General features: G+C 42.6%; 1 protein-coding gene and 1 long non-coding RNA gene across 6 annotated transcripts in view; one reads left to right on the top strand and one right to left on the bottom strand.

Annotated features, from left to right (window-relative positions):
* The window catches only part of LOC123283852 (uncharacterized), a 30,043-nt gene extending 18,721 nt beyond the window's left edge, over positions 1–11,322 (top strand). The window contains exon 3 of the long non-coding RNA XR_006524617.2: positions 8,878–11,322. This is a non-coding gene — a long non-coding RNA (uncharacterized lncRNA). The remainder of the gene's footprint in view (positions 1–8,877) is intronic.
* Positions 1–12,667, bottom strand: part of UNC5C (unc-5 netrin receptor C) — a 358,229-nt gene extending 345,562 nt beyond the window's left edge. For 2 of the 5 annotated variants that reach the window (XM_070505334.1, XM_070505335.1), the window contains exon 1: positions 11,340–12,667. In XM_070505334.1, the coding sequence (XP_070361435.1) occupies positions 11,340–11,463 (124 nt within the window). In that variant the 5' untranslated portion in view covers positions 11,464–12,667. The remainder of the gene's footprint in view (positions 1–11,339) is intronic. The other 3 variants (XM_014834219.3, XM_070505333.1, XM_014834220.3) reach the window with 2 other exon arrangements.
* Positions 12,668–13,490: the final 823 nt, after the last annotated feature.

Genomic DNA, 13,490 nt, shown 5'->3' with positions numbered 1-13,490 from the left:
GAGAATTCAAGGGCCCATTGTGAAAATATGCACAAAGCTTATGCCCAAGTGATTGGGGTCATAAGCTTAAGCAGGGCTCCCCTCCCGACTGCTGCCTGGAGAGGGTTGCACTAATGGTCTGATAACGGGGGGTGGTCGGCACAGAGGTTCTCCTAATACTTTATAGTGGTGTGAGCACGGCAGCCCTGATGAATGACTGCCCTGTGCTGGACTCACACGTGAGATTACAGAGCAGCCCTCACTTCGCCTCCACAATGGTCTCACAGTTAACAGAACACTTAGAGAATTCTTTAAGATGAACTTATTAAGGATTCTTGGATTCTAATATAATTTTCAGTAAAAACTTTTGTTTTTCGGATGATTAAAATAGAAATTGGAAAATATTCAAAAGATAGAAAAGCCGGGGGGGGGGGGGGGGCGCGTTATATGGACACTTCAACCTTTGACGCCATTGCAAGCAACATCATATTGCTTTCAAAACTATTATCAGAGTAATCACCTTAAAATATTAACACATAAGAAGTTATGCCTCTGTTCTCTTTTCTTAGTTGCCTTGGATCGCCCCCCACATCCCCCCAATTACACACAGATCAGTCTAAGAGGGGCTTCCTATTGTTTCAAAATACCCTGAGAAACTGAACATGGAGGCTAATAGTAAAAAATTACTTTACTTTAAATGAATATCTCAAACTAGTGCACGTTAATATGTGCTTCTATGGAAACAGCGCTTTCTGGATGTCAGCTTAAGCTTCTCCATATGATTTTTCTCAAAGGATCCCTTTTAAACCCATCACGACCATTTATTATCTTCTTGTTATATAGACTGTTACTTTTGTTTCATCACAAATCTCTGCCTGTTTATTAGCAGCCCTGCCACTACTATCAGATGACATTTGTTTTACTTAATGTATGTAGTTTTAGAAAAAATGATAGAACTGCTCTTACTGCATTATATGAAACATTCCAGTGTACATTTAGCTGACACTGCATCAGCTGCTATTTAAACTGGGCTTAGCTAATGGGCTTTTAATGTCAGCAGGGTTACGTGCAGTTACTGGCTATTAGCAGAAATGGCTCCTTTCTATAAAAATCACTTTTCCTCAAGTGTGTTGTTTGAACATTCCTTTCCTTAATTTAGTGACTGTCATGACTGCAAAACAACCTCAAGGACTCTGGAATCCACTGTTATCTTTAAGACCCTCTTTTTAACCTTGCAATTCTGCATTAAACAGGCAACATCCTTCATTAGCATTTAGACTTGTAATCACAAAACTTTGTGAGGCACTATTATTTACTTTGCTATTTTAGCAGAATACTACGTAATTGCTATGAAAACCCTGTACAGTCCATGAATGTATCATATGTATGATAGAGAACATACAAAACAATTTTCAGAACACGAGCACTTATTTGCATCTTTTAAAATCCTAGTTCAGCAATGCCAAGTGATGTAGAAATGTATGGTAATAATTAATATATATTTATATATTGGGGTATTATATAAATATTTCTATATTAACTTGTATTTAATACAATATTGAATATAAGCAACGAAGTACGTCATCCTTCTATCCAGAATGAAATTCTGTATATCCTTTCATTAGCAACAACCTTTCTTCCCCCTCAATTAACTTTACCTTTCTTCATTGAAATAAAGCTTTCAGTGGATATAATGGAGAAACCTGGAAATAAAGCCACCTCCACAGCATCTGAGCGAGTCCAAGACAATCATATATTCTGCACCCTGGAAACATAACTCTATTTGATTAAGAAGTTGAAATATCATCCCGGAATTCAGGGAAGAGCAATACAACTGACCTCTCCTTCAATCAGCCCACATGAGAGGTCACCTCAGGCAGGATGCTTACCGGGGAGATGCTGTCTCTCCTGGAGAAAAAGCCCCGAGTGTGAATGAAGGATTTTTACCAGTGCATGCAGGAAAGCTGACGTTCTCCTTTAGTCAACAAATTGTAGTCCACTGTGTAGGAAAATACGGAAGTCTTCCTCCACGTGTTTGCAATAAGCTAGTGAAAGTGGAGATCCCCTAGTCTCTGTCACTTGGAGAACAGGAGAAAACTTGTTTCTATCAGATAAGCCACTGCACAAATGAGGATGGGGTATCTCTACTGTGCACTATGTAAATGACTCAGCTACTGGCCGAGAGCAACGCACTTTTTGCAGGAAAGGACATAATTTTTTAGTTAGAAACCAGTGATTGAATCTGATTCCCTATTCCATGACTACATTTATGAATTTTTTCACAAGTAAAAAAGTTTTGTTTTTATTTGTTTGATAGCTTCTGTTTGTTTTTTAAGGATATCGCCAGGGCTATTTGAAAATGAACTCTCCTAAAACAAAAAAAGTTATACATGCACACACAATTTGTGTAAGCGTGTGTATACTCACAGAGAATCACTGAACTAAATTTGTCTACTACTTGTAACTCTTCATTTCATTAAGAGTCTGCCTGGAAATACCCTCCTAGGAAATAATTCCGTAGTTATTTAATTCAATAAAAAATGACGTGTGTATCTTTCATGTGAACGTCGTTTCTAATAAATCCAATAAACTGGTTACCCCCATCCCTAATGGGAAAACATAGCTATTTTTAAAACTTTTCCTAGCCATCTTTCTATATTTTTCATCATGTTATAGTAATTAAACTCTAACTTTCTTCACTGTGGTCCTTTTAATTCCATATATATATATGATGCAAATATAAACAAAAATAAATATACATTTTGATCAATACATAAGAGAAAGACATTGGCAACTTTTTTTAATGTACTATAATTATACGAAAGATAAAACTCCACTTAAGCAGATTTTTTTCTGGGACAATTGTCCCTGAGAACTCCAATATAATTCTCAGAATGATATCCATTTCTGATGTACAGGTGAGATTTAAAACACAACGTTGGTATTGTTATTAACAACATTGTTTAACAGAGTAGCTCAGGAGATGGCAAAGCACTTTATAAAGACCACTGAAGGATTAATTATATATTCCACTAGTGGAATATACTATCAGATACAATGTATCGGTGTGTCACTGATTTAAGTCTAGATTTCTCACACAAGCAGGTCTTGCCCAAATAGTTCCAAGTAAAATCCAAATCTAACTTCTCTCCCATACACACCTTTTAAATACTTTCTAAATTCTTTTGCTATTTTAATTGAAATAGGTGCAGATCAAGACTCTATTTAGGCAAAAGCTTGAAGTCAAAGGGCCTGTTGCATAATATTATGATGAGATACTGATCTTAGGTCTCTATTCTGGATAGCACAACTAACAAATCATTTGAACATGCCTGTTTTTCCTCAGCTTCTGAGAGCAGTTACTGAAATGGGCTTCTGTTTTCCACCAAGCTGCGTGCTTGGCTGGTGAGGGCTGTAGTAGGCTGGGAGGGAAATGTCTTAGGCTCTTTCAACCCTTGAAATTGATCCGTAACACATTTTAAACCTTACACTCTTTCATCTTCTTAGGACGATCCAGAAGAAAGAAGGAAAGTCGCTAAAGAAAATGACAGGCAACGTAATTACTGTTTTATTCAGAATGACTTCAAGATTGCTTCTTGCTAAACTTGCGCACTTCCACTGGGTGGCTACAATGTGTATATTTGGCAAACTAGTCAATGGAAGATAAAATATATCATTTTCACTTTATCAACAGCTAAATTCAAATGTCAACATATTTCACACAGACATCATGCTCAAAGTGAAATTACCATTACTTACTATGTCCACCCAATCATGAAGTTTTGTTGTGGTAGTAATTTGGTTATTTATTTGGTCTACATTAGAGATAACACAGGTCTCTGAAAATCACGTATCATAAAACAGCAACAGGGCTTTTGTCACTATCATTTTTATTTCCTGTAAATTTTGAGAATACCATTTGCTAAAGAGTCCTCTTTGACCTAGTTTTGAAAGGATTTTTTTAGGTTCTTGAAATTCCAAAAAGATATTAGAATGATTTAAAATATTCAATCTGAATACAAGTAGCAAAGTTGCAAATTCATAGGGAATAGAATAGTCTAAAATTGCTCCCTTTAGTTTTTATCTTACGTTATCAATATAATTCACTATGCCTATAATTATAAGTGGATATTATTATACCACACCCCCTACCATTCTGCAGTAAACTTCTGTTGTCTAAGAGAAAGTACATTATGAATTAATTTAAAGTGATTACTTTTCTATACAAACGGTATACTTTACTTCTAGCTGCTCTTTTATATTATTGTATACGCTGATTTTCTTGAACTTTGAAAAACGCCAGCATTTCCACTCAGGAACATATTTATTCTTACAACGGGGCTGCAAATATTTTTTAATATGCAAGCACTAATCTGTTTTTATTGGAAAAGAATGTTCATATATAAGGTTTTCCTTCTGAATAGGAAAAAAAGAGAAAACAATAAATTATAGTTGAGTTCAAGCAGTCCGTGATTAAAGAATCAATTAAGACATTGACTAAAACTGAGAAATGGCAGCGCTCATCAATAAACCTGTTAAATGTGCTGAGAGAGTTTCTGTTGTTTCACGTCCTTAGTTAGAAGAGCAGATAACACATGTTCATCTACCTGAGGCATTTTTATGGCTCTCATAATTGCTGAGAAATGAAACTAGCCACAGAACCCAAATGACAATGACTAACAGAGGCAAAACCCCTATCCTCACGACATTTTAAAATAAAGATGACTGATAACTCTGGAGTTAAATCTGATTAATCCATATCATTTGTTACCATGATTGCTTTGGGCCCTCACAGTCAAAGTCAGAACCATAGCAGGCACATCACTATCATCAGGGCCCACCTGGCTCCTGTCCCCAACGTTCCACCACCCACCGGCAATGAGCTATGGTCGGTTATTTAAGGAAAACACGGTATTCCCCAAACACGGGGGTTTTCAGATGTTAGACTTCACATCTGCCACACATAGCACTTCTGAGCCACAGCTCACTGCTAATAAAGGATTACTGACATAAGGACAAATATCTGCATATAGGGCACTTTCAAAGCTATAGCTCACTTTCTAAATTATAACTTCAATTTAATGAATATCACAGTAACTCTAACACAATGAACTCTGAGTGGAAGGCTAGATACGTTTTAAGCACCTATGAAATCTAGAAACATCCTTCTGTATATTTCAAAACGTCATTATATAATCCTAAGGGAGCAACTTTTTGAGGGGCAGAAATACCGAAATTGAGAAACTATACTACAACTTCAACCCCAAACTTTTTTAAATTCTGAAATTATAACACAATATTTTATAACATTTTGTTCATAAAGAGTACAAGTATTTGCAACTTAATATATGTTTTGGGTTTTCATGAAAAGGTAGAAATTCTTCTGAGAAGTCTAATCGGGTAGAGAAGATAAAAATGTTTACTATTTCTGATCTTGTTAGCTCATAAAATTGTTACTATCAAATGTTTTGTTATTAAAATCTCCATAAATTTGGAGATGACAAATACTTAAAATGAGAAACTATAAATTATTCAATTATTGGATTTCTTTTTAAGAACTAGAAAAAGAAGAGGCTAGTATTTTAATAGCGCTCAAGGCAAACTTACTCTACTTCAAAAAAGTTGCATAAAAAATAGCACTGAGTTTCTGTTCTAGTTCAAACATCCTTGAAGTAAGTGATACTGGGACAATACCCAGGTCTCAGATTCATAGAGCCATCCTCCACAAATACAAAAGCAATAAAGAAAACAAATAAAATATGAAGTCAAAGAAGGGCCCATATGTAGCTACAAGAAGTTACATTAAAAAAGAAAGAGAGTAAGAAATTTGGGGCTCTGTAAGTGCAGACCAGGCAATCAAAAATTAAAAGCAGAATGAAACTACTGTAGGAGAAAGATCTGTCTTAACTTTAACAACATAAAAAGCCCCACAAATCTCTAGTTTTATCTTACAAGTTAGCCAGAAAACAACAGTTGCATCAAATATGAAAAAAATACCAATAACCATTAAACAAGTAGAAGTAATTAAATGTGAACCTTTCAAAATATACATTATCTAGATTGTCCACGTTGTTCTAAATTGTGATATTAAAACTTTCTATTGCAAGTGTGGTTTGAATATATGAAAGTCCTGGTGAATTTGCTTTGCCTTCAAGTCAACCTATTTTTCCATATGTTTCTTTGGGTTGTTTTAACATATTTGCAATGTTCTTTAAACTATACACTGTGTCTATTTTTTTTTTAAGAAAACTATTGAATTTGCATAAAATGCTAATTTTCCCCAAACCCTTATCTGAAATCCTGGGGCTTGACCTTTTTTTTTTTCATAAAAGTGTTTATGGATTTATGAAAAGTTATCTTTCAATATTCATTATAAAGATAGAAAGTCAAGAGTAGAGCTTATAGCCAGGATTTAACTGGCAATGACCTAACACGGCAGTTTGAGAGCGGGTATTAGGTTAACTTTCCCAGAGAGAGCAGAAAGGAAGAAATGAGGCTGTGAAGGGAGAGAGCTTCCCACAGGCTGTTCAAAGAACCACGCACAGCCCAGGAGTTTGCAGTGGGCCACCGTGGAACGTCTCCTCAGACAGCTCCATTTGCTGCCCTGGGGAAAGCAGTGTCAGCAGCAATCTCCACTCTGAGTTCAAAACTATTGACCTTTAATTTCTTTAACTTCTAGATTTCTTTGCCAGTGATTTACAGAGTTGGAAGCCAAAGAATACTGCTCTAAATACTTTACATGCATTAATTCATTCAATCCTAACGTGACACCAGTGTATATTACTTTCATTTTACATCTGAGGAAACTGAGGCACACAGACACTAATTAACTCACTCATGGCCATACAGCTAGGAGATGGTGGAGGCAGGATTACGAGACAGTGGTAGCCAATAAACTAACTGGCTGAACGGGCACACATCACTAAGAGTCTTAAGCTTGTGCCTCCCCAAAGACAGACCAGCATATATTAAATCTAAGTAGTATTTAATAGAAGACAGTCGCAATGCAAACTTGGCTTTAAGAACATCCCACTTCCAACCAAACTACCACTCTTCAGTTGCTCTGTGTAGAAACCTGGAAACTCCCCACCACCACTCACACTGGAACCCTAGCCTGAGCTATGTTTACCATCTCTGGAGGCTTCAATCTAGAAAGTCCCATACCTGTGCCCACTGCTAGATTCAGAAAGTGAATTATAATTACAGGCTGACAAGTCTGTCTTCCCTGAGGGCTGAAACTCTCTCCTTCAACTCTGTGTCCCTAACAAAGAGCACACAGTCTGGGACATAGCAAGTGCACAATAATTGTTTGCTGAGAACTTTCCTACTAATGCAATAGGCTGTCCAAATGAGCTAACAGGGTTTCTTGTTTGTGGGGAAATGTGAACAGGTTTATTTTTAACTGCTGCAAATATAAAAGTCAAACTAAAAAAGATATAGGCTAAAAGTGCAAGGCAAGAGCCTGGCTCAATCCCCACCCTCACTATTGTCCCCATTATCTTCCTGAAGTGGCTGCAGCCTGTAATTTTAATGTTTCTTCTGAGAGTGACTCCCTCTGCTGCCCCAGCAAAGCCATGACCTAAATCAGAAAAGTGCTAAATGCAGTGACGGCCTAACAGAGCACACGCTCCCTGTTGGCACTAATTGGAGAGCAGAGCATACATGAGAGAACAGTTATCTTTAAGTCTCAACCATAATTCTAAATAAGCTAAGAGGGTTTGCCAGTGGAGCTCATGCCTCCTTCATGTCCTTAGGGGGTTTGCTTAAAAAAGATCAGTTTGAATTCTGATCAGGACAATCGGCTCCCAGACTACAATGGGAGATGCTCAAGGACCCTGTTTTATTGAACTCTGAATCCCCAGTACCCAGAACACCAGGCCAGGGAGTCAATAAATGCTAACAATCTAATGGTTCCCTTTCTTTGGGATTGTTTGAAAAGTTTATTCTCTGAAGCCTGTCAAGCATTCCGTAAGATAGAATACATGAAATTATTTTTGTAAAGAAAGGTAAATTAGCCTATTTTTCCTTATTGCAAATTCCAAATGTGAATTTCTGAATTTGCTCCTAAAATGGAAAAATATATGGTGAACTTGTAATGAAATTCAGTTATCTTTCATGCCAATTGTCTATTTGTAAATGCACGAAGTAATTTTTACCCTTTTGAAGAAGCATATTATTTGTTTTTAAAAACATTATAAATTAACTTATGATAACAGAGAATTATCCCATTATAATTAGAGTCTTCAGTAATTTTCTGTTCTCGGTTTGGTGGTGTTAACACTCATAACACTAGTTGGTGCTAGATAAGCAGAATATCAGTGCTATGTAGTCCAGAAATAAAACACATTTATAAAACAGGAGGGCACTAATTCTGCAGGACACTGATCACACACACACACACACACACCCACACACACGCACACACTGCCTTTTCCTAGGAAAGTCTTTCATGCTTGGAAGTGAGAAACACCACAAATTCCCTGGAGCTAGGCGTTCCCAGCAATCCTGAATGAAACAATTAGGGCAGAGTCAGAAAGGAGAAAGTTGTTGCCTAAAGCCCAGAGCATCCCGAGGACCTGCTTAAAATGATGGCTGTCTTTCTCTAAGCCACACTTACAAAACACAGCACACTCACAAATAACACCCAATATGTTTTTATCTTAAACATCTGTTTTCTTGGCTATCTTCGAAGAGATACATATTTTCTAAAACTTTTAATTTTTCTAGTACTTCTCTAACAATAGAATAAAAATGTCATCCACATCGTAAAGTGCTTAAATTAATTTTCTTGCCCTAATTGCATATGTACTTCCATTCATAAAAATAGTTCATTCTATCAAGTCCTCAGCACATGGAAACCATACTTTGAGGGAGTAACTGCATCTTTTCTTTCCCTAGTGTTCTAGTCCAAAGAGAGAAGAGAAATGAGAAGAAATAAGAAGGAAAAAGGAGGTCTGACCATCGGACCATTATGAAAGCGTGATTCTGGGAAGAAAGTGTAACAGCGGTTCAACAGTACGCAGACTTGGGGAATGAGTTAGAGTGATGCTGATAGAAGCTGATACTAGAGTTTGTTGCTTTCTACATTTCTGATACCTAACAGACAACAAGGAAGAGCTGGCATCCTGGAACATGGAGGATAACAGAGATAGAAGTGGTGGAATGGTGTCTTTCAAAGACCACAAGATACAAATATAAATAAATGGTTTATTCCCCAGGAACTGAAAGAACTAAATAAACTAAAAGGAGAAGAACAGCACTGAAATGCACACACCCAACAGAACACATTTTATTTTTCCACTTAAGATCAGACGAGCAGGGTCAATCTTCAATCTTTGGCTTGCCTGGTCTATAAGAAGAAAAAAGTTCAAGTGGCAAAACTCAGTCTATCCTGAGTATCTTTTCTTTTAATCTCGTCTCCCTTCTTCTTTCAATATTAATCCATTTACAATCTCCTGTTTGATTATCTTTATTGATCCTTTTTCCTACCCAGTCTTTCTAATTTGGCTGTAGTAAGCTCTCGGCAGAGATCCTGTCTCCCGTTTGCCATCTTTGGGGACTTTAACTTGTCCTTTTCCCAAAGAGTTCTCTCACCCCATCCCCCTCGACTCCCCACTCCCACCCCATGGCTTAGCCCTTTGTGTGCCCAGTAACAGCAGGCGAATTCCACAGGGAGTCACGCGGTTGATTCCACAACTATTCATCAGGTTGCTCACTTAAACTTCCAAACAGCCTCCTCTAAGCACCCTTGGCTGCAGCCCCGAGAGCTTCTCGATTTCAAGAGACCTACAAGTTCATACGCTTCTCAATGGAGATTCCTTTATAAAATGGACAGATGAGCTCTGGAAGTATGCATAAGAAAACCAGGGCAGGACCTTGGGGATGGGAGGCATCTGGCAGGAAGGGAAGGAAGGATTTATGAGCGTGGCCACTTAGCGAGGCAGCAGGAAAATTTACTCCCGAAGTAGCTATTGCTAATTCACAAAGCCTTGCTAATCACTTACCTCCCCACCCGGACCACACTCGCCTCCGCCCAGCGCCCCCTCCACCTCCAACGCCCTTGCCCCCAGAGCCTTCGCAGAGCAGAGGCAATGCTGTCGGGGATCTCCACTGTCTGAGCATCGCCCGGGGAGTTGAGGCTACCGCCGCGCCTCCACTGCTCTCCAAATTTGGAAAGAAGTGTAACCGAGATGATGGGATCCCCGGATTACCACCTAACGCTGCATAGGCTCCCTCCACCCCCACCTCACCCCACCCCAAAGAAAAGTTGAGCTGCCTCCTCTGAGCCAGCGACCACCACAGAACGGGGCGAAAAGACCCAGGTGGGCGCTGGGCATGGTCAGAAGATTGGAGGCCCAGGTGACCCGAGAGAGACCCCGGGGGCGCAGCGTAGGCTCCTTCCTCTCCATCTCCTTTCCACGCAGCTTCCCCAGCGCGGAAGGCTGCGAGCTGCCGCTACTACTTCAAACTCGGAGGACAGGAGGCAGCTAGGAGAACTGCCCCGGTGCCTCTCCTCCTGCCTTACCCACCCTAACTCCAGGCCGCTCTTCTCCCTCTGCCGGGTTTGCCCAGGGCCGCGGACACTCATTTTAAAGCTTAGACGCATTAAATTAAAATGTCAGAGTTATAAACTGACTGGTTACCGCGGGGAGTTTCAGATTTGGTTTGAACAACCAGTCCGTTTCCCCCAAGCTCTGGGGGTGTAAGTTTCTCCGTCGCCTGATGGGAGGGAGACGCGCAGCGGGTAAGCGTGCAGGCGCGCGCACCCCCCGGGGCCTGCGGCAGGCTGGGTCGCGGGTCCGGGCGCGCTGTGCTATCTCCACAGAGCCCCGAGCGGCAGCCGAGGGGCACCGGCGCCTGTGGGTCCTCGGCGGTTATGGACACATTTCCTTAGCTGTGCGCCCTTCGACGTCGGGCGTGCTCAGAGACTTACTGAAGATCCCGCAACGCCAGACGTGGCACAGCGCGGGGAGCCTCTGCGCATCAGGATGCATCTATGGCATGCCACACAGCCACCCGCACCGAGAGTCTCTCCAAACCTCAGTGTGTACAATATGCAACAACGTGTGTGTGTGGAGCAGAAAGTGCAAAAGACAGTCAAGGCGCCCACATGCCCAGAGACAGATGCGCGTCCACACCCTGTGCGTCCCTGGTCCATCCGTGCCCATCTCGGAAGATAGATTAAAAATAATAATAACCAAAGCTTCTTGACTAGTTGGGAAAGTAGAATTTAAAGTGATTTCCAGTTGAGAGCAACGAGGCGGATTAAGGAAGCCAGGAGAACGGGGGAGGAGGAGAGGAAGAAGGAGGGAAGGAAGAAGCGAAGGGAGGTGGCCGCGGAGCTCGGCGGACCCCCTTACCTTGAGCGGCCGAGCCGGTGCCGCTGGCGCTGAGAAGGGCCAGGGCAGGTAGCACGAGCATTTGCAGCACGTATCCCAGTCCCAGTCCGCAGCGGGCCGCTGTCGCCCGCAGACCTTTCCTCATCGTCGACAGAGGTGTGCCGAGGGGAGCCACACAGACGCGCAAACAGCGGAGAGCCCCACCGGGCGGCAGCTGAATCCGCGCAGCGCGAAGCAGTTCGAAGAAATAAAGATAACCAAGCGCCACACTCCACTTTCTCCAAGGGCAGGGGCCAAAAGGGGGTGGAGAAGAGACGCTGAGGAGGAGTTTGGAGGTCCCTCTTTCCCTGTGCCTTCTAACTGGCGGCTCTGCGAGCGGCTGCTCTGCCCCCACTTGGGAAGTCCGGGAGGCGCAAGGCGGCCACCGCGCCGCTCCCGCAGCAGCAAGAGCAGCCGCAGCACCGCCGCGCGCCGAGCCTGGACTGCTCTCCGGGTCCCCTCGCCCGTGCCGAACGTTCACAGGCCCGAGGGTGGGGGGGTGCTGAGAGGGGAGTGGGAGGCGGAGGGAGGGAGGGAGTTGGGCACAGTGAGGCGCTCCCGTCTCCAATCTCAGTGTTCTCACACCAGTGGAGAAACGGCCCGGCTGCTGCTGCTGGGTGGCCAAGAAGGGTCACCTCTTAGTGTGGGGCGCACGGGTGCGCGGAGCTGCTCGCCGAGGAGGCTGGAGGGCGCAGCCCAACTCCACTGGGGGCTAAGCGGCGGCGGGAGCGCGCCCGCCCGCGTTATGTAAGCCGGGATTGGAGGGAGCTGCGCGCCCGGCGCCGGAGGTGGAGACCGGCTGGTGGTTTAGCCGCGGAAGCCCAGCCGAGAGAGACCAGAGGGAGGAGGCGGCTTCGGAGGGTGGGAACGCGCCTGCCTCCCGCCGTGCGCCAGACTCCGACTCCGAGAGCGCAGCGGGCGCGCCCCGAGCCACTTGGCTGTGTCCAGTGGAGCTCAACCTGCTGCCTGCCAGCTTCTCCACGGCGCCCGCAAAGCCTGAGCCAGACTCCCTGGGACTGGACTTGCTCCACGACTTCGGGTCTTGCGATTGATTAAGCTGGGTGCGGCTCGAGCTGAAGTCCTGCGTGGGGAGGAAGAAGGCATGAAGCTTGTACAGTGCCCCAATCGGCTGCAGTTCTGGGGTTGTCAGCGCCACTCAGACTGCTTTATGCTCTGGGCGCCTATGATATCTCTGTAGTGGAACAGAAACTAAAAGCTCAAGGAAAACTCATTCTTCAACAGAGCTTTATTTGCGTGCATCTTGGTGGCTGGCAAGGCTGAGTATGTACAGGGTGATGAGATAATACTGGGAGAAACTCCTACAAACAATGCACAACAAAATTTGTAGAGACTCGCTTAAAGTGATGGTGGAACCTACGACATGTTTTCCAAATTGCTAACAGTGTGTGTAAGGACTCAAACTGCTATGAATTTTTACCTTTTTTCAGGAAAGAAGTGTCTGGGTAGCTAGGTTGTGGATCCCTGTTGTAATGATGAGGGAGGAATGTAAGAATGGATGGGTAAAATAAGGGAATGCTAGACAAAAGGAAAGTGGATGGATTAAAAGGGCAGTAATACACTCTGGCACAGCTAACAAACTGGGAAGAAGAAAACCACTTCCCAAGATTAGTACATTTCCGAACTAATAACAAAAAATATATTAGGGAAATTTTAAGCTCTTGGTGCCAAGGGGACACTGTGTAAACACCCACATGGGCAGGAAGCTCGCGGCTAATCTTGGCTGTGGTCATCACTCACTCTGTTATCCTGGACAGGTCAGGTAAACTGCATGTCTCCATTTCTTCATCTGTGAAATATTTGATTAGATGGTTTCAAAGTTCTTTTCAGTTCTAACATTCCATAATTCTTCCTCCCAGCTCCATGCAAACCTTTAGCCAGTAAGACCTGTCTTGGATGAGTCTGATGGATCTGAAAATGTCACACTTGGTGAAGACATTGACAAATCTGGCCATTTCTTATTTCTATGGAGGCACTGCCTGCCACGCTAATATCTCTTCTTCACCCTCTTCAGCTTCCCCATACCAAGACATGGGGATATTTTGGTAAGAGAGTAGGTTCCTGCGCCAGACTGTCTGGGTTCAGTCCTCAGCATTTCTTATTACTAGTTGACAG

The sequence above is a fragment of the Equus asinus genome, chromosome 3 (assembly GCF_041296235.1).
Source record: "Equus asinus isolate D_3611 breed Donkey chromosome 3, EquAss-T2T_v2, whole genome shotgun sequence".
Classification (NCBI taxonomy): Eukaryota; Metazoa; Chordata; class Mammalia; order Perissodactyla; family Equidae; genus Equus; species Equus asinus.
This window is presented reverse-complemented; position numbering and strand designations above follow the sequence as displayed.